We start from the raw sequence: 23,399 nt of genomic DNA on the forward strand, positions 1-23,399 counted from the left end.
TAGTAGTAAGAAGGGCTGTGACAACAGTGAGGGATATCGTAGCAGTGATGAGTGGGATAAGAACCATGGGAGACATGCCACTCTTTCTTGAGTTCACTGTAACTCACATCCTGTTATGGAGAGCAATGGTATCTATAATATGAAGAGCATCTTTGAGACCCATCCTGGTCATATATACTCCAGCTCCTGTGCTCAGTCTCTCATTCATACTGAGGATCAGTGGAACCATGTTGATATCAACAACACAGAAGTGATTTAGCCCTTTAATGTGAACAGGAGTAGGTGGAATGAGTTAACAACTGGTAATGATGAGCAGAAGGAGAGCCAGCTATCTCTCCTTCTGAAGCAGACCCAATATGCACTTGCACAATCTGCAATGATTCAAGGGAGGAAGGTCTTGGCTATTTCTTGGGCCTTGGAGAGGAGTGTGGAAAATCCACAGAGATCAGTACTAAGTCTTGTACCTCTGATGCTATTTAAGGCAATGTTGGCTGTGGAGCATGTTTTGAAGCAGCTGGAATAGTAGACCGCAAGGAACATTGGGGTTTATCATCAGCCTGCTTTTATCTCTTTGTCTGCCTTATGCTCAGTGGCAGAGGTGAATGGCCCAAATTCAAGGGAACGTCCAGACAAAGCTTGGTATTGATAGATGTTGGTGGCATGAAGGATTCTTTGAAAGAGACACAGAAGCCAAAACTGGTGGAGAAGTAGCATCCTGATATACGTCCAGCCAGCTCCCAGAATTAAGCAAGGACCTTTTAACTGCTACACTCACTGAAGAACCAGAGGTAGTCAGGGCAGAGATCAAGTGAGGTGGGACAGACTCCAAACTGGAAGGTGAAGTTTGACAGTCTGCTCAGGCAGCAAAACCTTCAGTCTGGAATCAGTTTGTATGTACCTGAGAGGTGGATGTTTTACAATGAATGCAAGACCCAACACTGTGACCCTCACCAAGACACAGTAGACATTTCAAGGGCCCATTCCATCTTACCATGACATGTGGTGCATTTTTAAAATCAGTCATAAGCTATAATTGGGTTCAATGAACCAAATCACCAAACCAAAAAAATGACTGAGAGCAGGCTAAATCAAAGTAGGAGATCAGAAGCCAAGAACAAAACTGAAGGAATAAACTGGAGAATCACCAAGCCAAACTGCAAGAGCCATAGAGACAGTCCAAAAATCCAATTTTGGATTTATATCCCTCCTTTCTCCCAAACTAGGATTCGATGCTGATCACACGGTGGATGAAAATGAACTAAGGGTCTAGGTAGGAAGCATGTGGTTAAGGTGACTGGATTGTGGGTAGGATTACTGCCAAAAAGCATATATAATAGCTCTAAAAGGGTTCAAACAATGCACTACACAAGTGCAAATAACTCATTTGTTTGAGTCACAGAGATCACAAAGAAGAATGGTAGAATTGAGTGATTAAAACCCCCGAACACCTTATAGTAAGTAAGTATTCTAGAGGGAGGAATTAGAGGCAGACTATGAAATGAAAGTAACTTCTCACCATTATTCTGTGATGTTTTAGGAAAAAGTTTTCTTTCCTGCTCTTCAGACCACTCCCCTCACATTACACCAGCACAGTAAAATACCCAGATTTGGGACCCAAAATCAATCTCAAGATGGACCTTTGTAAAGCTATAAAATATAGAAGGTCAAATTTGACAAGAAGGTGGGAATAGTGAAACCAAACAGTTTTGTGTCCTCTCACCCTCCTTAACCCCCACCCAGATGAGTGGTAATACAAGGCCCCTATTCCTGCAGTAGAAGCGCAGACAATTCATTTCAAGTCAAACTTATATTTCTTCTCTTCTCCAGAGGGAGATGGTCAAACATTAGTATATGTTCTTTTTTTTTAATGCCACGGAAATGACTAAAAGGAGTAAGATGATTTTTATCTTTGTGGGATACAGTTATAAAACAATCTTTATGAGGTCTCTATAAAGTATATAACCATTTCCTTCCATTTTTCTTCAGTTATTCCTGCTACAGTCCATCTTCAGAAATGTATTACGACAACCTCCTACACTCTAAAGCTAACCATCAGAGCACCACAAGAATGAGATAAGCTGTAATAAATGGCAGATATTCTTCCCCAGAACATTGCTATACTCATTTTGGAGCACCAGCCATGGAAACTGTGATCCATTCTGTTTCCAACTGATAGACCAGGAGGAGATCAACAAATACTCAAGTTTCCAGCACTTTTCAGCTGTACATACAAGAATAGCTGAAGCAGCGCTCTTGATCACTGGTATTAGAATTAATGCATTCTTATAAAGTACGTAAAGGTTTGCACATATGACCATTTGTGGGGAATTTTTATTCCATTGTTAACTGTGGTTGTTTGGTGAGAAATTCATCTTCAGATTATAGGCTTCTTAGAAGTTCCACTACAGCAGTGGGGGAATCTAGCCCCAAGCTATTTATTTAAAAAATGCTTACACAGACTGCATCATAATTGCCTATGCAAGACCTGCAATTCATACCAAAAAAATAAAAGCTGAGTAGAACAAATACAATAAAGTATTATTCTCAAAATAACCAGTTCTGCGTAACATACATACACAGACACATGTGGAACAAAATCAATGTTAGTTAAAATAACAAAAAAGGAAAACTGCTTTCCTATATTATACAAATATTAAAGTATTACTTCTAGCTGACATCCAGTAATAAGACTGGAAGGATCTGAAGGACATACTTGATAAGGCTACTGCTTGAACTATGGTGTGTGTGGCACTGGATTTCTTTTCTGTTTATATCTTGGTGAATCCTTGGGTTTTATTTTTAATTGTTCCTGTAGCGTAAGATTTGAGTCCAATATATATATATTGATTTTATTGGCTGCTTTGCTTATGGAGAAAAAGCAGTTTGAGAAATTAAGTGACATATGATAAAATATATACTATGTGCTCTTAAATGAGTTATAAATGCTTACTATGTGGAGATGAATTTTAGGCTTCCAGCTCAATACTACTTTGAGACACATGACAACTGATTCCCAAATCTATTAAAGGATTTCATACAGTCATACTGATTATAGTGTGCTACAAAAATGATCAACATTTAGCATACCAGGCAGTGCTGTAGCAAATGGTATACATTCAGTAAAGGCATCCAAACAAGCAAAAACAGAGGCACAGATGAAGACCAAAAAAACAGTCTACTATAAGACTTCAGATGAAAATATTATCAAACATCCTGCAATATTTTCTAGAACTAATCTATAAAATTGATGAAAGTGATAAACATGGCATTTCATAAATGCATTCTTTGAAAAAATAACCTGATGCAAAACCTTTTATATAATCATTTATATTGTGGGAAAGTGCATATTCCACTAATCACTGAATGTTTGAACACTACTAATTTGAATACACCCAAATGCAATATGAAATATTATGGCAATGTTAAGAATCATTTTGAAAAATATCTTGGACATAATGGACATAATGTTTGAAGAAGAAAAAAATAGGAGAAAATGTGACAACCACAGGTATACCTCTGTTAACAAAACTTTTGGGAATTAAGCTTCTTTTTATAAAGGCCTTTGAGCACACATGGCTAGAAGTGGGTTCCTTTCCAATCAGTGGAAAAGAAAATCCTCCCACGGTAACACCAGATGTCACTCAGATCCACTTTGAGTTGAACGCTGTAATTGACGCAGATCCAGTTAATGTAATGTTGGTGCCTGCTTGCCCAGTGGCAATGGATACTTTTCAGTCTGTCCAACCCAAGGATGTGGATTGTTGATGAGATGAGAACCACCACATGTGTGTTAAGATTCCTGTCCTTTATATCTTATTTAAAAAGCTGGAAGGGGAGTGGATAGTTCCAACTGGCTTGAAGGAGGCTATTATAAAACCAGTAGTAAAAAAGCCCTTCCTTGGATCCCACTATTCTGGATAATTATTGGCCAATCCCCAACATTCCATTTTTTAAAGAAAAGGTTCTGGAACAAGTGGTAGCCTCCCAGCTTCAGGGTTTTCTGAAAGAGGTGGCTTATCTAAATCCATTTCAATTTTAAGCCAGGTTATGTGACAGAGATGGCTTTGGTTGTCTTCATTGATGGCGTTAGGCTAGACAGGGGTAGTGTTCTCATTAACTCTGCTGGATCTCTCAGCAGCTTTTGATATCATCAACCACGGTATCATTCTAGGTAATCTCTCTGGGTAGGGACTTGGCATTGTTTTACAATGGCTTCATTCCTTCATGGACGGTGGTGCTGAGGGCTATTGGCCTGTGAGCTCTCTCAGTGCTCTATTCTGTCCTCCAAGTTATTTAACAGAGTCATTCAACAAAAGGCTGTTAGAATTTTGCTCATTTAGATTTCCACAGTGAGGTGCTATATGATGAAAGAAAAAGATAAGGCAGATTTCCATGCATTTTGGAAAAAGCCTTCAAGTGATTGACAGAAGGTTTAATGTTTTCTTTTACTAGGCTTACATGACCTGGCTGATTCATTTCACACATGCATATGGTTAATTTTGAATTACAAGTTTCCTGAAAGATATTGAAACCATTTTTTTGGGGTGGTGTAGGAACTTTATCCCTACCCCTTTTTTGCCTCTGGAATCCATTATACCCCATTAACTTAGAGGTATAGCTGGAAGACAAAGAGCCCTCCTCCAACCACCATCTTGAGGGGGAGAGAGGCCTGGCCTGCAAGAAAAAGAGCCCTCCTCCAACCACCATCTTGAGGGGGAGAGAGGCCTGGCCTGGAAGAAAAAGAGCCCTCCTCCAACCACCATCTTGAGGGGGAGATAGGCCTGGCCTGGAAAAAAAAGAGCCCTCCTCCAACCACCATCTTGAGGGGGAGAGAGGCCTGGCCTGGAAGACAAAGAGCCCTCCTCCAACCACCATCTTGAGGAGGAGAGAGGCCTGGCCTGCAAGAAAAAGAGCCCTCCTCCAACCACCATCTTGAGGGGGAGAGAGGCCTGGCCTGGAAGAAAAAGAGCCCTCCTCCAACCACCATCTTGAGGGGGAGATAGGCCTGGCCTGGAAAAAAAAGAGCCCTCCTCCAACCACCATCTTGAGGGGGAGAGAGGCCAGGCCTGGAAGACAAAGAGCCCTCCTCCAACCACCATCTTGAGGGGGAGAGAGGCCTGGCCTGGAAGAAAAAGAGCCCTCCTCCAACCACCATCTTGAGGGGGAGATAGGCCTGGCCTGGAAGAAAAAGAGCCCTCCTCCAACCACCATCTTGAGGGGGAGAGAGGCCAGGCCTGGAAGACAAAGAGCCCTCCTCCAACCACCATCTTGAGGGGGAGAGAGGCCTGGCCTGGAAGAAAAAGAGCCCTCCTCCAACCACCATCTTGAGGGGGAGAGAGGCCAGGCCTGGAAGACAAAGAGCCCTCCTCCAACCACCATCTTGAGGGGGAGATAGGCCTGGCCTGGAAGAAAAAGAGCCCTCCTCCAACCACCATCTTGAGGGGGAGAGAGGCCTGGCCTGGAAGAAAAAGAGCCCTCCTCCAACCACCATCTTGAGGGGGAGAGAGGCCAGGCCTGGAAGAAAAAGAGCCCTCCTCCAACCACCATCTTGAGGGGGAGAGAGGCCAGGCCTGGAAGACAAAGAGCCCTCCTCCAACCACCATCTTGAGGGGGAGAGAGGCCAGGCCTGGAAGACAAAGAGCCCTCCTCCAACCACCATCTTGAGGGGGAGATAGGCCTGGCCTGCAAGAAAAAGAGCCCTCCTCCAACCACCATCTTGAGGGGGAGATAGGCCTGGCCTGGAAGAAAAAGAGCCCTCCTCCAACCACCATCTTGAGGGGGAGAGAGGCCAGGCCTGGAAGAAAAAGAGCCCTCCTCCAACCACCATCTTGAGGGGGAGAGAGGCCAGGCCTGGAAGACAAAGAGCCCTCCTCCAACCACCATCTTGAGGGGGAGAGAGGCCTGGCCTGGAAGAAAAAGAGCCCTCCTCCAACCACCATCTTGAGGAGGAGAGAGGCCTGGCCTGCAAGAAAAAGAGCCCTCCTCCAACCACCATCTTGAGGGGGAGATAGGCCTGGCCTGGAAGAAAAAGAGCCCTCCTCCAACCACCATCTTGAGGGGGAGAGAGGCCTGGCCTGGAAGACAAAGAGCCCTCCTCCAACCACCATCTTGAGGGGGAGAGAGGCCAGGCCTGGAAGACAAAGAGCCCTCCTCCAACCACCATCTTGAGGGGGAGAGAGGCCTGGCCTGGAAGACAAAGAGCCCTCCTCCAACCACCATCTTGAGGGGGAGAGAGGCCTGGCCTGCAAGAAAAAGAGCCCTCCTCCAACCACCATCTTGAGGGGGAGATAGGCCTGGCCTGGAAGAAAAAGAGCCCTCCTCCAACCACCATCTTGAGGGGGAGAGAGGCCAGGCCTGGAAGAAAAAGAGCCCTCCTCCAACCACCATCTTGAGGGGGAGAGAGGCCAGGCCTGGAAGACAAAGAGCCCTCCTCCAACCACCATCTTGAGGGGGAGAGAGGCCAGGCCTGGAAGACAAAGAGCCCTCCTCCAACCACCATCTTGAGGGGGAGAGAGGCCTGGCCTGGAAGAAAAAGAGCCCTCCTCCAACCACCATCTTGAGGAGGAGAGAGGCCTGGCCTGCAAGAAAAAGAGCCCTCCTCCAACCACCATCTTGAGGGGGAGATAGGCCTGGCCTGGAAGAAAAAGAGCCCTCCTCCAACCACCATCTTGAGGGGGAGAGAGGCCTGGCCTGGAAGACAAAGAGCCCTCCTCCAACCACCATCTTGAGGGGGAGAGAGGCCAGGCCTGGAAGACAAAGAGCCCTCCTCCAACCACCATCTTGAGGGGGAGAGAGGCCTGGCCTGGAAGACAAAGAGCCCTCCTCCAACCACCATCTTGAGGGGGAGAGAGGCCTGGCCTGCAAGAAAAAGAGCCCTCCTCCAACCACCATCTTGAGGGGGAGATAGGCCTGGCCTGGAAGAAAAAGAGCCCTCCTCCAACCACCATCTTGAGGGGGAGAGAGGCCAGGCCTGGAAGAAAAAGAGCCCTCCTCCAACCACCATCTTGAGGGGGAGAGAGGCCTTGCAATTTTTTGTATTGTATTGCAATTTTACTGTACACCGCTATGATCATTGCGGAATAGCGGTCTATAAATAAAAATTATTATTATTATTATTATTATTATCATCATCCATATTTTAGCACAATTAGAACCCATATACAAAATGGACTTCTAACAATACATTTCTTGTCTTTACATTTACCCACATTTTTTTTAGCGTTTCTGTGCAAACTAGTAACCATTATTACAAACTAAAAACACATGTGATTATATTGACATGGCTGGCCTATTTGCTGAAACATATTGGGTGGGAAAGTGTTTAAATACGAGAAAGGCAATTTCAATTTTCGCGTTTACAACCTTTCATCCACACTTGCCCTGTGTGGTAGTTTATACATGGATTTCTCACATCATTTTAGTGACAATTAATATACATTTTGCTAAGAAGCGACAACAGCAAAACAACAACAAAAACAATCACAGCTCAGAAAAGTTAAATTCCCAGATGTAGCACTGAATACTTTACAGTATTTACTTGACAGTAAATACCTCATCTTTTGCCTTAACCCTCACTCCTTATCATGTGACCTCTTCTATTATACTAAAAATTTGGCATCAGAACATATTACTCAATAATACTCTGGATCATAATACATGGTCAATTTAACTCACCTCTTTATCCATACTTTCTAAATCCTCTTTACACAGGGTGTACAGTGGCATTGTCTCAGACATACTTGCCTGGCGTTTCCGTTTGGAAGGGCCAGGTTCTTCAGTCTCACTTGGTGGCATCTCCTCTTCATCAAAAAACTGCTGATGCGGTTGAACAACTCTGAAACATTTCAGAAGCTCTATATTACAAAAATGTTAGGGGTGGAACTGAGGAGAATGTCAGATTTAGCGTAGGGCACAGACCTATTTCAAAACTATTACGTTGGAAAAATGTGCCCCATTAATCATGTTGCTATCTGGATTGCCTTGTCCCCCATTTCAGAGAATTCCAAAGGCAATACCAGAGAACTATCAAGTAGAAATGATTCACTCATGATCTTGATTCCTTCTAGCACCATATGTTACATCAAGGAAAAAAACTACTGTATATTGAAATAAAAGTTTGGGAACTGTCCAACTTTGGCAGACACATATTAATAACTTGGCAACTCAGAACAAAAGTTTCTCATAGGATCATCTAAAAGGCTATGTGTATGTTTAACTGTTTTGCTTCTAGGTAACTACACCTGGATATTACTGATCATCCCATGAGATGATCATAATTATGCATGATCTGCATCTGAATAGAATCTTTTTCAGTCTACAGGAGAAGTTATTGATCATTAAAATACAGTTTTTCTACACCATCAGAACAGCGTAATATAATTAAATAAATAATTAAATTAAATTAAATGGATTTTTAAAGAAACATTAGACCCAGTTTTATATTTTGGATAATATTATAACCATGTTCCCCAAAAATTCCTGAAAGTACTATTCTGCTAGATAAGAAAATTCTTCTTACAGAGTGCCACGTCCACTAAACAAATACAGTTCTAGTTTAACGCTGAAGATTTACAAAATCCTACAGGTAAGCATATCCTTTCCAAAAAACTATTGTTACTGCCTGGGTGCTTATTCTGTTTGTGCTTTCTGAAAAATTCTGCACCCATTAAGTATTTATTTAGTCAGCAATAAATTGCGCTGCCACTGATGCTAGATAAGGGGATTCACCAATACAACTCAAATGCATGACTGGTGACAGCTTTGGAAAGTATTCATTTTATAGAGCAGTGAATGCGGATTACCCCATTTCTTATAATGGTTGAAAGAACCCACAGAAAATGTATGTACAGAGAACTAAGCACAGTCAAATAAATGATGAAAATAAACTCTTGGCCTTGAATTTTGCAGTTTTATTAGTTAGATGTTTGTTGGCCATAGCAAGCACTTCAGTGAGTGTGGTTATTATTGTTTAATGATTTCTATGAGGGAGATGATTGAGCTTTGTCTTCCTGTTCATAATAAAGAATGCAAACAACTCATTATATAAGTTCCAAGAACACAGGCAACTTTCAGTCTGCAGATAAACTTGCTGGTTCAGTAACTTTGGGCCTATAACAAATGTAAATTCAAAATGTTCATCAGTCTGTATTACTTTCAATGGAAAGTAATACACTACAGTTAAAGACATCTTAGACGATGCTTTCAGAAGGTTGGGACAGGGCTCTCAGAATTTATGTCCAAGCATAATTCCTTCTCACCCTAAAATAAAAAATAAATAAAACTTTTATTTATATCCTGCTTTTTGTGAAAACAATCAAAGCAGCGTACAGTATATTAAAAAAATACAATAATATATACATAATATCCCCCCTAAAAAGAATTAAAACACGTTAAGATTAAAAATTACATGAATGAGCAATTAAAACCACTCTACTGACATTGCACCTTCAAGGCGTAACAGAAACTAACATGATGCTCCTTCTTTCCCTTCCATCAAACATCTATGTGGTCCAGATAAAGAATTAGAAAGGACCCCCCTAGGCCTAGTTCTGCTCCTTCTATGCTTGGGATACACACATTGCCCACCCTAGGTAGAAAAATTGGAAGACGGGGACAAGACATTTGTCCCACAAACTTCCTTCTATAAAGAGACAGCCAACTGAGAGGCTGCTCAAAATTAACCAGAGACTGACTTACTTTTACCTTCTCATTGCCTCACCCCCTCCCACAAGTACAAACACAATACTGGATCAATTTATACCAAAACCATCAAGAACTGGAACCTCCTCCCTCAGCTACTGATTTTCCTTCTTCAGCAACAAGATCTCTAGATGTGCAATTCCCACTGATCCCAAGGCTGGGGGTGCACTAGCACAGGATTTTAAAAGAAACAGGAAGGTATCATATAGTGGGCAAAATCTTATTTTCTAGATCTTTATCCTTGCCTGCAATGCTCACCAGATCTGGAACTCCTATGCAATGGCAGACTTTGGTAGCTTACCAGATGACTGGATGCCATCAATTTGGTATCCCAGTAATGAACAAAGCATGGATGATACCACAGGTCATCGTAATAGTAACACATACAGTCTGACAATGTCAACCACTGGCAGCGAATAACAATTCTCTTTTCTCTGCTCCAATTCCCAGTTTGACTAGCGACAACTACTGAAAGCTAGTTAGGATTTTATTCATATTGTCTAACCTTCAGAAACTACCACAGGTACCTCTCACTGTGAGACTGAAATAATACATTCTGTATCAGATGTGATGGAAGTGAATAGAATGCATCATCAGCCTTTCAAGTTCCTGAGAGATCCCTCTACTGGGCTGGGAAAGAAAAAGTGTAAAGGGGATTTGAGAGCTCTTGCTGTAGGATCTTTTTATTCTTGCACTTTATGGAAGTTCTGATGTCTCTGAAACACAGCCTCTGTTAACACTGCACATTTTGAAGAACTGTGGTTTAGACTACTGCACTGCTGACACAAGCACTTTTAAAACTACACACACTTCTCTGTCTGAGCAACCAGAAAGCCAAAGCTATGACTATAGGAGTCATTATATTCATAGGCACATTATTATTATTTGTGTGCTGGCCTTGTAGTATAATATGACAGACTAACTCCATTAACTATGTGTGAATAGTACAGTATACAATTATTAAGCAAGTATCAATTACCATTGTTAAGCCACTTAAAAACTGCATTTTACAGGAAGAAAATGGAAGACTGATAAGAAGATGTTAAGTGTGTGAAACAAGCATGTTGGACATAAAGATTTGAAGCCTTTCTTTGCTGAAGACTCCAGGACAAATAGTTCATATTAGTGTTTATACTAGGCAAATAAAAAGAGTTATTCTGCTTTTTCAGTTTGTCATTTACACTGCCTATAAGTGCTTAGTTCTATCTACAGTGGAAATAGACAATACTACATCACTGCTGAAATCAGATAAATTCTTTGTATTTTAAAGTTGCCTTTAGCTACTTCCCGCCTACATTTATGCTCCCTCTTCTCCTGATCCAATACATAACAGCTGAGTCAATTAAGGGATTAGCATCACAACAGGGTTTTGTTCAAGTGGTGAATGGGTCATCCTTTTGTGCTGGATTCTATAAGGCACAGATATAAGAGTGTAATGGTGCTGTCTAAGACCTATGAAAGTTAAAGAAGCAAAAAGATAGTTAAAAAAATAAATAAAAACTAATGCTTACCTTAGGGCAGGGGTTCTCAACCTTTGATCCTCAAGGTGTTTTTTTTGTTTGTTTTTTTGCACCTCAGCTCTCAGAAGCCTATGCCAGCATAATGGATTCTGGGAGCTGAAGTCAAAAACACCTAGAAAACCCAAAGTTCAGAATCACTGCCTCGGAGTTATACCTTACACTATGTTGTGCAATATTTTGAGTTTTACATAGATCATTCTCAGGTATAATGTTAGAACAAAAGACACCAAGGAGAAAAACACACAGAGCTGACTTCTGATTGCAGTTTAAGGTGGAGATGAAATAATCTCTCACAATTTTTTTAACTATTTTAATTTTTTAAAATGTTTTTATCTGTGAGCTGCTTTGGGTCCCTTCTGGGGGAAAGGCAGCATACAATAATAATAAAAAAAAATAAATAAAAGTATACCCATATATGCATGAATGAGTGTGTGCACATTTGAAAATCAATAGTTATCTGAATATGTCTCTGGCATTAGTAAAAACTCAGAAGTCTGGGGGCAGGGAGGTAAGATTATGTGAGAGCACTTATTTGAAAACTAATGTAACACAACACACTATATATACAGAACGTACATACTGTATATCATCAGGTAGGATAATCTAGTATGAACAAGACTGGATACAGTTCTTGCTAAGGGAAAAAAATCTGTGTAGGCCAGTAAAAGTTTAAATAATAATAATAATAATAATAATAATAATAATTTTTTATTTTTACCCCGCCTCTGCCACTGGATCGAGGACGCTTACAGTCAGAACAAAATACAGTATAAAATACATCATACAATTGTAAAATATATCCCATTATAATCCCATTAGTCTCTCCTTCCCACCATACCATAAAACTACCAATTAAAACAATCAGACAGTTAAACAACAAACAGTAGAGAGATGGGTCGTTTGGGGTGTTTTACATGATGATCAGCATCCATGAGATCCAGTGGGAGTGCGAAGAGATCCATCTTGACAGCCTTCTTAAAGATGTCAAGATTATTAATGTTTCGTATGTCTTCTGACAAGCCATTCCATAGTTTGGGAGTGGCAGATGAAAATGTCCTCTGGGTAACTGTAGCTAACCTAATCTTAGTTGGTTGTAATAGGTTTTTCCCAGAGGACCTGAGTGTGTGAGGTGGATTGTATGGAAGAAGGCGATCCCGCAAATAGGTTGGACCCAAGATATGAAGGGCTTTATAGGTCAAAACGAACACCTTGTACTGTGCCCGGAAACTGATAGGCAGCCAGTGAAGAGATTTTAAAGTAGGAGTTATGTGATTACTTCTCGCTGTTCCAGTGACTAACCTGGCTGCCATATTTTGAACTAATTGAAGTTTCCAGACTTATCTGCCTTCTTACACTAGTTCTGTAATTTTACTTCTGGGCAGCTAAGTAGGTTGCCCTGTGTAGTACTTTTAGAAATACAGTGGTGGTTGTGTACCTTAAAATAAAAATAGATAGTACAAAATTGTAATTCTGTTAAATCTAGGCAAAATAAAAACCAAATTTGCAGTAAGCACTTAAAATACTTATTAAAACATAATTCAGAAAACTGACTTGAAATAAAACAAGTTGTCTGTTTAATTGTAAGAATCAAGATGAAGATAATCAAAATGACCATTGCTTGCTGAATTTTATTCTGATGCAAAAACAACAACAAAAGGTGCAGTGCATTTACTGTCATTTATTTCAACTTGGTATTGCAGACTTATTTGCACTAGAGGAGCAGAAAGTGGAACAATTGCTTTCTCAAGTTTTCTGTAAGTCAGCTATTGTGAAAGATTTAATACACATAAGGATTCAAAAATAACATTTCACGTTTTGTACTACCCATGGCAAGAGGGGAAAAATATTATTGGAGTTATTTCTTTCCAAGTTTGTTCACATCATAACCCCACACAAAACTTTAAGATTGTTTGTGAGCTATATTATTGATATACCTGAACAAGGAATGTTCGCCATGGACTGGTAGACCAAGAGAGGGAGATGGTCCTTGAATATTCATAGACTGACTGGAATTCTGAGAGCCCTTCCTAATTAGTTTTCCAGTGTTGGGATCATAAAGCCGAACTTCAGGACCAGGCTGACACTTTGGATGAATCGGAGTTGGATGAAAAAGGGCAGTTTGGAAAGCACTGTGTATATCTGGAAACATGGCAGGACTGTTCTCTCTGTTAGATAAAATATTTAAAATATTCATTAGATTAGCAGCCAGCCTCAACATACTTTAAAAAATGTAAATGACATCTATTTGGATTAAACTTTTAATTGTAGATCAGCAACTGCTTATGTAAATAAGCTGATCTGAAACATAGCCGTGTACACAATTTACTTTAGATTTGGAAACAATGCATTTATTATTGAGTTTTTCACCACAAGATTAATATTTCACTTTTCCATATTTTTTAAAACAGAATTTGGTTTTCTCCTTAATGTCTGCAAATGGAAAAACACAATTATTCCATGGATAAAGAAACATCAAATCTCTCTGTCACACACAACCACACAATGCTTAACAAAAGGGTGGGAGATATGCAAAAAAGGGTGAAGGTAACATTCTATTTTTAAAAGTCATCTTCCAATCGAAGCTGAAGTTTCCACTGAACTGAATTCAATGGAAACATTTCATTATTTACAGTACAGTGTTTAGACATTTTTATACTATAACTTTTATTAGCATAATTTTTAACTAACCCTGTTACTTATATAGCATTGTTATATATTCTTACCAATAAGATTTAAAATCACATAATTAACTACTGTTCAGACCAAAGTGCACACTCCTGCCTAGCTAGTTATGCATTAATCTTTATTTCAAATGCTAGTCATTTCTCCAAAGATACTTTTATAGCTCAGTGTGGAATCCCAATTATTATTATTTTTACAAAAATTGAATATTATTCATCAGGTTTTAAACTGGGTTGTATAAAAAAATCTGTTATGTGCATTAAATGAGATCAAAGCAATTTTTAAAAATATAACAACCCAAATCTCCAGTTCTGAAATGAGTTCAGGGCTTGTTCTGAAGAATAATTCCTTCGACATTACAAATACAATGTAATCTAATACACAGATTCTTCAATGAAAGGATGATTGTTACTTAACCTCTAGACTAGGTTTTGAGGATGCACGGGGTTGGGGGCTGTAGTGGAAGGGTAGATTGTCCACCACACAGTTCTGCTGTTAGAAGTCATACCATCAGTGGATCAACCTTGCTGGCCTGAACTTTGCTGGCCTGAGTCCTTTACAGCAATAGTCCCGAAGGAGCAGTCATCCTGCTTTTCTCAGGGCAAATCTTGAAAGGAAATGCCAATATGATTCTTTTTACTGAGGATTTTCTTGAAGAATTCCTATATTGTATTTTACAACGAATTTTTTAAAAAATGAAACCCATGGGAAGAAAACGGAACTTTATTCCTGTAAATTCTATTGTACTGTATCATTTAATTGTGCTTCATACTGAGGCATTTTAATCTTTGTACGTCGCTTTGATTGTCTCAACAAAAAGCAGGACAGAAATAAAAGTTTTATTATTTATTTCTCTACTACTTCTTTTGAATGGCAAGGATTAAGTTATAAATACAGTCACAGATTATTCAAGCCAAATACAGTGGGCCCTCCATATCCGTGGACTTGCCATACGCGGATTTGAACATCTGGGCATGGCCGGGGATGGCCAGCCCATGAGGGGGGATGGAAGAGACAGGAGGAGGAAGGAAGGAGCCATGGAGAAGGAGTGGGAATAAGAGGACAGAGGAAGCAGAAAAAGAAAAGAAGAGGCAGGAGGAGGCAGGAAGAAGCCGCGGAGTAGGAAGACGAGGAGAAAGGAAGAAGAGGGCAAAGGAGGAAGGAACAGATGGGAGCAGTGGCATCTCTGGATGGGGACCCCTTACAGGCACTCCTTGCAGGTCTCCGGGTGGGCAGTGAGCAGCCGTTCCCGCGGCCTGTGTGGTGCTTCTCCCACTCACATGCCATTTCCCCAGAAGTCCCACCCCCTGCACCAGGGCGGGATCACCACTGGGTGAAAGGAAGCTGCAGCAGTGGCGGAGGAGGAGAAGGAGTGGAAGGAAGCGGTGGAGGTACCTTGCCACCCACCACCTCAGGTAAAAGCAGGGAGGGAGGGAGGATGCATCCAGTGAAAGTCCCATTGTCCCCAATGGTGGTGCAGTCACACATTTTGGTATCTGCAGGGGGGGGGGGGGGGGAGAGGAGGTCCAGAACAGATCCCCTGCAGATACCAAGGGCCCACTGTAAAGAATGAACAAGATGGCTCTGCACAAGAGTTGGCTTGCTGGGTTAAAGCATTACTTTTTACCTTTGTGTTTTAAGGTAATCATCCTTCAAAGGAAACAGCTGTTCTTCTACTTTGTCCCAACGCTCTAAGCAGCTCCACAACCAATCTGGATTTACAATATGGAGATTTTTACAGCTCTGACCTTGCCGGACTTTTTCTGTACCTGTATAAACAACTGAACGTAAGTGTTTGTAACAGAAAAGCTTTTTTTTGCAATAGATCAATTTATAGATGCAGTTTATTAGAAACAGTACCAGCTCATAGGACTGCAAAAAAAATGTTTCCCCATCATCACAGTGCTGAGTATCTTGCGGATATCAAGTGCTAATAATGCCAATTAAATCCATTTCATTCCAGGTTTTAGCACAAAAAATGTGGAAAACTCAAGGGACGTGCATGCCAGACAATACCTTTTCAAGGCACGATTTCAGTGCAGCTAAAGAAGATAGTTAAACAAAATGAATTCCAATTCACTGTGGATGTTTCTAAATGTACCTGGGCTACCTCCTCAATGCTAACAGAAACCCTTTAAAAGCAAATCAACAAGTCTTGGTAATAGAAATAACTAAGATTTTGAGCTTCACTTAAATGTTTTACAAATAAATTCCAGTTGTAAAAGTAGCACAATTCTTTAGTACCTGTAGACAAATATTTTTCACTGATAGGGTCAACAAATATTCAGATAAATTACCTGGACTTTTCCAGATACCACCTGAACTAAAAGAGTAAAACTCCCAGAGTGGACCTCTATCACCTCTCAGAATGTAGGCTTTTATCAAATATTGGAATTTACTTAAGAAATTTTGTGCTCAAACGTATTTGAACGGCGGTTCTGAAAGCTTCTTCCATTGCTGGAAGCTTCAGATGATTACTTATTTCAGGAATGGAAATTGCTGAGGTTAGGTCCTCTGAAACTTATTTTACCCTAGCTACATTTTCCCCAACCATCTAAAAGCTTCTGGACCACCCAAACCTGGTTTTAATTTTTTAAAAAAACAAAAACAAACAAAAAACCCAGGCATTTTCCTCCTCAAACTTCACCCACAGCACTCCTAGAGGCAGGCAGGAGTGGTAGACTAATATTAAGACTCCTCCCCATCCCAGTCAGAAATTGCAATCAGAAATGAGGTTGTTACAATTTTTGGCTGCAGCTAAAAATCCCATTATGAAACTTCCTGCAGGAGCAAAAATTGGTCTTCACTGCCACCATTTCCCACTCCAACCTATTCACACAGACACACGATTTACATTTATGGTTATTACATATGGTTTGTTTGGATCCATTATGTATTATACTTACCAGCTCTTGCTGCAATAAGATGAGTTGTCCTATTAGGGTCATCTTCATTTAGTACTAGGTTTTTTGCAATCTTAGCACCAAGTGCAGTAGCATGATAATGTTCTCGTGTATTTTCTATAGGATAATTTGTTGGGTACAGTCCACTAAATAAAATGGTAACACCTGACAACACTTTTTGTTTCAGTTCTGGCACTATTTTTCTTATATCTGGAATTTCATCAGTTTCTTTCCTTACATATTTATCATATTTTGAATAGTAATCTGTGTGCACTCGCACAAGAATCTCTTCAAGATATATCAAATGGTCATCCTGGTCTGTATCATCATCATCTTCTTCTTCCATGCTTTGATCTAATGATTCTCCCACAGTTATCCCAGATTGCTCACTATTTTGAGACTCTGTCTCAGCCTCCTTCTTGTCCGAACATCCATTTCCTAGACTACAAAGGCTATCTTGTTCACTCTCTTCATGCACTTCTAGATCAAATGGCTTGGTATGAGGATTGCTGCTAGGTGAGGATATAGTGTCACCAGAATGGTTTTCCTGTCCATCTTTTTCCACATTAGTATCAGTTCCAAGAAGCACTATACTTTCTTCATGTACAGGCCGCTTCGATTTTCTCCAGCTTCTTTTCCCTTCATTTTCGCTATCTGTGGCAGAAGAAGAAGATGATTTCCTAGCATCCAACCCACTGTCACTTTCACTATCACTAGATAATTCAAAGTCCAAATAATTTGTTGCCTTGTTTGAAGTCTGCTGCTTGCCTGTAACTATCCTTTTATCCTGGTCTGAAGACACAAGAGAGTCCTTGGCAATCATCAGATCACTTGCACTGGTAACATCTGTTAGATGATCAGTAACATTTACGGAATCTTTAACTTTGTCATTAGAATTTAAATCCCAGGATGAGGTCTCACTCCTGACAGAGTTGTTGCCATTTATTTCCTTTGTAGTTTTTCTAATACCATTGCTTTGTTCTTCTGTATTTCCAACATTCTTTACTTCTTCCGAGTCTTTTGTTACTGCTACTGGATCAGACGTCTCACTTAACTTTGAGGAATGATTTGCTGTGTTAAATACATATAGGAAAATTGATTATTTTGTAATCTGTAGAAGACAGCTAAAATGTTTTGAACAAATAAATAAAAGTGTATATCTTATCCCCTGAGAGTTAAACAGGCTTAATACTTATATTTATTTATGTCAGTAGCTTCAGAGAATACCAAATAATAATGATAAAGTGGCAGAGAAACCACAAAGAGAATGGTGCACCTGATAGCTTAGTTTGCAATGCAAAACAACCAGGAGCCTATGAATAAGCAACAAAATCACCACAGGGAATGGTGAAGAAAGAACAACTGATTGGTATGGAAGAGGAAGAAAAAAAATAAAGAAGATAAGTATACAAGCAATTTGCTGGGTGAGGGTTCTGTATGCCAGTTTTGATTTGATTTTATTAATGTAAATTGACTGCTTTTCATATAATAAAAGCTGCTTTACTTATTTATATTGGAATTTACAGAAATACGCTTTCCCAATATATAGCATTCTATATGTAATAAATTTTGATAATGTATATAGGAGGAACATAGTTGAGTATGCTGCTCACTATATGCTTCTGGGGAGGGGTGAAACTTATTTACACTCCCTGAAATATAAGACAGAATTAAATTGTTGATCCCAATTAGAATAAACTCCCTGACTGAATGAAACTTATATAAATTCTAATGTATAGCTTTCCCATTGCTTCACTGGGTCTACTCTGGCTGTAACTACTGTATCTATTCGACTATACGTTGAGAAATTTATTCCCCAAAATTAGGGGTAGATTTATATAAGGATCAATACATCAGTAGTTCTAAGAAAGGTCCTAAAGCAAGCAAACAAGCCTGATACCCCAATCTCCATTGAACAGCAATTCCTTCCCCCTCCAGTCCGTTTGCAAGCCTTTGCTTCCTTGCAGAAAAACGCCCCATCTAAAAACACTTGCCTCTTGCTCTGTTTTGCAATCCCTGGCTTCCTATGGAGAAACCTCTCCATTTAGATCCACTTGCTTCTTTCTTGCTCCGTTTTGCAAGCCCTGGCTTCCTATGGAGAAACCTCTCCATTTAAATGCACTTGCTTCTTTCCCTTGTCCCTTTTGCAAGCCTTTACTTCCTATGGAAAAACCTCTCCATTTAAATCCACTTCCTTCTCTCCCTGGCCCCTTTTGCAAGACCTGACTTCCTATGGAAACAACTCTCCATTTAAATCCACTTGCTTCCTTTCTCAATCCAATGTTAAAACCTCTCCTCCAGCACCTGGGAATCAATTGGGAGAGGTCCAGAGAAGGAGAAGGAGGGTGTCCAGGAATGCTGTCAACATGATAAGAGCCTGCTCGCCAAAAGAAAACCAACTGAGCTGCCAAGAATCAGTTCCTCAACAATGCCAAATGATGTCCAATAGAATACAGTATATACTCGACTATAAGTCGACCTCATGTAGATGTTGAGGGCAAGTTTTAGGGCCAAAATTATGGATTTTAATATGACCTGTGGATAAGTCGAGGATAAAATCTAGGGGCATGTAACAAAGTATCTAAAGGATGATGCAAAAGAAAACAATATCAAAGAACTTACACAATTCTAGCAGGCATAACTGTGCTCAAAATAAAGGCTGGATGGATGAGAGAATAGAGGGGGGCTGGTGATTACAATGTTGCCTTGCACCAGGGGAGGGTTCCTTTTTTTAAAATAAGAGTTAAAGTACCTATATTGGCCCATTGATAAGTCTACTGAGGTTTTTTGGATCAATTTTTTAACTAAAATTTCTAGACTTATACATGAGTATATACAGTAAACCACAAGCCAGTCCAAAGTTCAGGATTACAGAGAGCAATACTACCAGTCCGTTTGAGGTCAAGAGTACCAGAGGGTTGGTCAAAGTGTCCGGTCCGAGGTCAAGGATTCAAAGGCAGTCAAAGGTCTAGGAAGCCAGGAATCAGATCAAGCAGCATTCGCTAATGAGAACCAATACACTCTGACAAAGAGAGCTCAGCATCTGCCAGATGTCTTACATCTAGCTCCCTTATCACAGCTGCTGATTGCCTAATGAGCGTTTCTCAGCAAGTCTCTTTCTGATCTCCTCTGGCTAAAGATAGGAACTTCAATGCTCTGCTGCTCTATGTCCCCCAAGTCTGGCACTTCTACTGAGGCAAGGCTGGGCTGCTGAGCCGCAGGCTCCACTGGAGGCGATCTCACAGAGCTAGGGTCTGGATGAGTCAAATCCACTGGGGCTGGGAGAGCAGAGCTGGGACCTGGCATAGCTTCAGGTTCCTCCTGCACCTAAGGAGTCCTCCTCGTTGTCCTCCGAGTCCTCCTGGTGGCTGGCCACGAAAGAGGGGTGCAAGTGGTATTTCCCCCTTTCCATCCTTCCTTATAGCCCCCTAAGTTTTACCCTAGACTTATCCATGGGTCATATCAAAATCCAGGATTTTGACCCTGAAATCTTCCCTCGACTTATACATGAAGTCAACTTGCACACAAGTATATACGGTAACAACTAGACCTAGGAAATAAGAGGCGGTTTCAACTTAAAATTATTTTTTCCAAACTAACAATTTTCTTAAAAGAAACTGTATTTTATTTTGATTCTGCAGTCAACATTTCTTGGCATTTATTATCAAGACATATGTCAGTTCTCTTAAATATATGCTTATCCTTTGCTATGTGGTTGAAGGTAAAGGATAACTGTACAAATTGCGTGAATATCACATAATAAGAATCCTCAAATGCCATTTAGTAATATAAATGCAATGTATAGATCCACCAAGGAGTTGTGTATTCTCTAGACATTCTGGAAAATAAACAATAGTCACATTTGCTAGACAGATGACAGGACAAATTATAAACCTACATTCCACATTATATTGTTTTCAAAAACTGTTGGGGATTAATTAAAAAAAAATAGAGAAAGATACTCATGGAATAGACAAATTACCTTCTAAATGAGGAAATCACATACACACATCTATTTATATTTAACACATACACTTACCTTTCTTTCTCATTTGGGCTTCCTTTGATCCAGGTGGTGCATTGATATCGCCTGTACCCTGAAAGTATACATACTTCTTCACAGTTATCAAATTAGGTGCAAATTTCCAGACATCCTCTCTGTCATCAATAATACAAACCATGGAATCTCCACAAGGAAATAAATTTCTAGAAACAGAAAAGGGAGTCCACAAAATAGGTGACTATATACTGGCATTACTTGGTAAAGATGTAAATATATTTTAAATTACTCCTTTACAATAATTTTCACATTATTTGTTTGTTTTTGTGATGCAACTACCATGCCATCTATATCTTCATAATAACTAGTAACAGTTTTGCCTGAAACTTTTCATAATCAAAAAGGTGATAATATATATCAAAAGCAAAATTTAATAAAACCAACCCCTTTAGTTTTAATTCCACAGATAAACATATCAGATTTACCAAGAACATAACTAAACCTGAACATTAAACATCCACTGACAAATCAAAACAGAAGAATACTAAACTGAAGACAGAACAGAATAAACCAGGATGCTAAATTAACAAACAAGTTGGGATTTCTTTAGAATAAAAAAGCATTGAGATATATTTCCATGCAAAGACTTAAGGACGTACTATATTCTTGTTTTATTTTTATTTTTCATTCCCTCCACCCCCAGTAATATCCTGTCAACTATTGCACAAGAAACATTAATCTCCCAATACATACCTAAGATTCCCAGTTTTAGAACATGGATCAATACATTCATCCCTTGATAATATTCGATGAGAAAAGAGCTTCTTTTCAGAGTCCAAGAATGCTTTTAAGGGGGAAAAATATGAAATTAATAACTTATCAATAGTATTTTATGTACTTTTCACAAAGATTCTAATATTATGCACCATTCCCTTTAGTATAAGATCAGTCTTTTTAGACAAATTATTTAACCTGTATTTCTGAGCATATGTGAAATTAACTGATGAGACTTTCAAATATTCCCTCGCACTACATAAACATTAAGTAATATGAATTAAGGATCTACTGACGCTATGAGATTAAAAGGTAAAAGTAGTCCCTTGACATGAATGTCTAGTCGCAACTGACTGTAGGGGATGGCGCTTTTTGGCGGTGCCATTTCTAAGCCGAAGAGCCAGTATTGTCTGAGAACTACACCGGTGGTTATGTGACCAGCATGACTACACTGAACACTATTACCTTCACACTGTGAAGTGGTACCTATTTATCTACTTGCATTTGCATGCTTCCCAAGTGCTAGGTTAGCAGCAGCTGGGACTAATGTCAGGAGCTCACCCCATCATGCAGCACTCAGGCCTCCAACTACCAACCTTCCGATCTTTCGATCGTCAGAATTGGCATCTTAACAACATCCCATTTTAATGAGATTACTATGAGATTAAAGGATGCTTAATTCTAATCAACATAATATACAATGTGAATGAGTTTGACAAGATGTGTTAGGTACTGCAAGACAAAAACAGAAGTTTCCAAACCCTATGTTTATGGTTTTAAAGAATGTATGATATGAGTAAATTACCCAGATATTTAATGTCTGAGCAAGAACACTGGATTAGCAAGCATCACAATATGTTAGATTCAGAATTTGGCTTTTGCTAACTGAAAAGTTCTCCTCACCAAGATCATGGAATCATATTAGAAGAGACCACAAGAGCCATCCAGTTCAACCCCGCTATGACGGAATACACAATCAAAGCACTCCCAACAGATGCCATCCAGCCTCTGTTTGAGAACCTCGAAAGAAGGAGGCTCCACCACCTAATTCCAATTTTTGGAACCTCTGACCATCCCATTCAGCTGGTACCCCCTAACCCTGGTATTTCAGAGGGATGGTGAGTTTGCTAGAAGGAAAAGATAGGGAACTCTGTTTCCATCTGTTCAATTGCATGTATGTAAAAGTAAATCCAACTTGTGTTCTGTAGAGCTAACAGCACCCCCACTTCCATAGCAAGTGCCAGGACTAAAGGGATGCCATACTGAGGAGGAAGCAAGCTTGTTTTCTGCTGCTCCAGAGACTAGGACCAGGAACAATGGATGCAAGCAACAGGAAAAGAGATTCCACCTCAACATCAGGAGGAACTTCCTGTAAGGGTTGTTCGACAGTGGAACACACTCCCTCAGAGTGTGGTGGAGTCTCCCTCCTTGGAGGTCTTCAAGCAGAGGCTGGATGGCCATCTGTCAGGTATGCTTTGACTGAGATTTCTTGCATGGCGGGGGGTTGGACTGGATAGCCCTTGTGGTCTCTTCCAACTCTATGATTCTATGGACCATTTCCCTTATTTGTTCAGCACTATGCCTTGAGACTGCAAGTAGTTAAAGCAAGTGGACATGCGTTACAATGCTTAAGCAAAATGGGCAAGTTAAAGGGAGGATTTAGACAGAAGTTCTTGCAATTTCAGGTTTTAAGTTATACTTGTAAGATTTATAAATAAATGCTTCTAAGCTACCTTGAAATAGTTGCATTTTAAAACATGACTTTTATCAACTGCCTGACAAAATCTTTGAGCATTTGTCAAAATGGTAGGAATTAAGCAT

At 40.0% G+C, this 23,399-nt stretch overlaps 1 protein-coding gene across 2 annotated transcripts in view; it reads right to left on the reverse strand.

Moving 5' to 3' along the window:
* LOC149317123 (RNA polymerase II subunit A C-terminal domain phosphatase-like) overlaps nucleotides 1-23,399 on the reverse strand; it is a 79,208-nt gene that overhangs the window by 31,178 nt on the left and 24,631 nt on the right. The window contains exons 6-11 of one of the 2 annotated variants that reach the window (XM_089516898.1): nucleotides 21,558-21,648; nucleotides 20,844-21,010; nucleotides 16,808-17,875; nucleotides 15,529-15,670; nucleotides 13,154-13,384; nucleotides 7,675-7,834 (exon numbers count right to left, since the gene is read on the reverse strand). In XM_089516898.1, coding sequence (XP_089373024.1) covers nucleotides 7,675-7,834; nucleotides 13,154-13,384; nucleotides 15,529-15,670; nucleotides 16,808-17,875; nucleotides 20,844-21,010; nucleotides 21,558-21,648 — 1,859 coding nt within the window. The remainder of the gene's footprint in view (nucleotides 1-7,674; nucleotides 7,835-13,153; nucleotides 13,385-15,528; nucleotides 15,671-16,807; nucleotides 17,876-20,843; nucleotides 21,011-21,557; nucleotides 21,649-23,399) is intronic. The other variant, XR_016280577.1, reaches the window with a different exon arrangement.

Source organism: Sceloporus occidentalis, unplaced genomic scaffold (assembly GCF_023333645.1).
Source record: "Sceloporus occidentalis isolate IW3139 unplaced genomic scaffold, rSceOcc1.0.p SCAF_3, whole genome shotgun sequence".
NCBI classification, from domain to species: domain Eukaryota; kingdom Metazoa; phylum Chordata; class Lepidosauria; order Squamata; family Phrynosomatidae; genus Sceloporus; species Sceloporus occidentalis.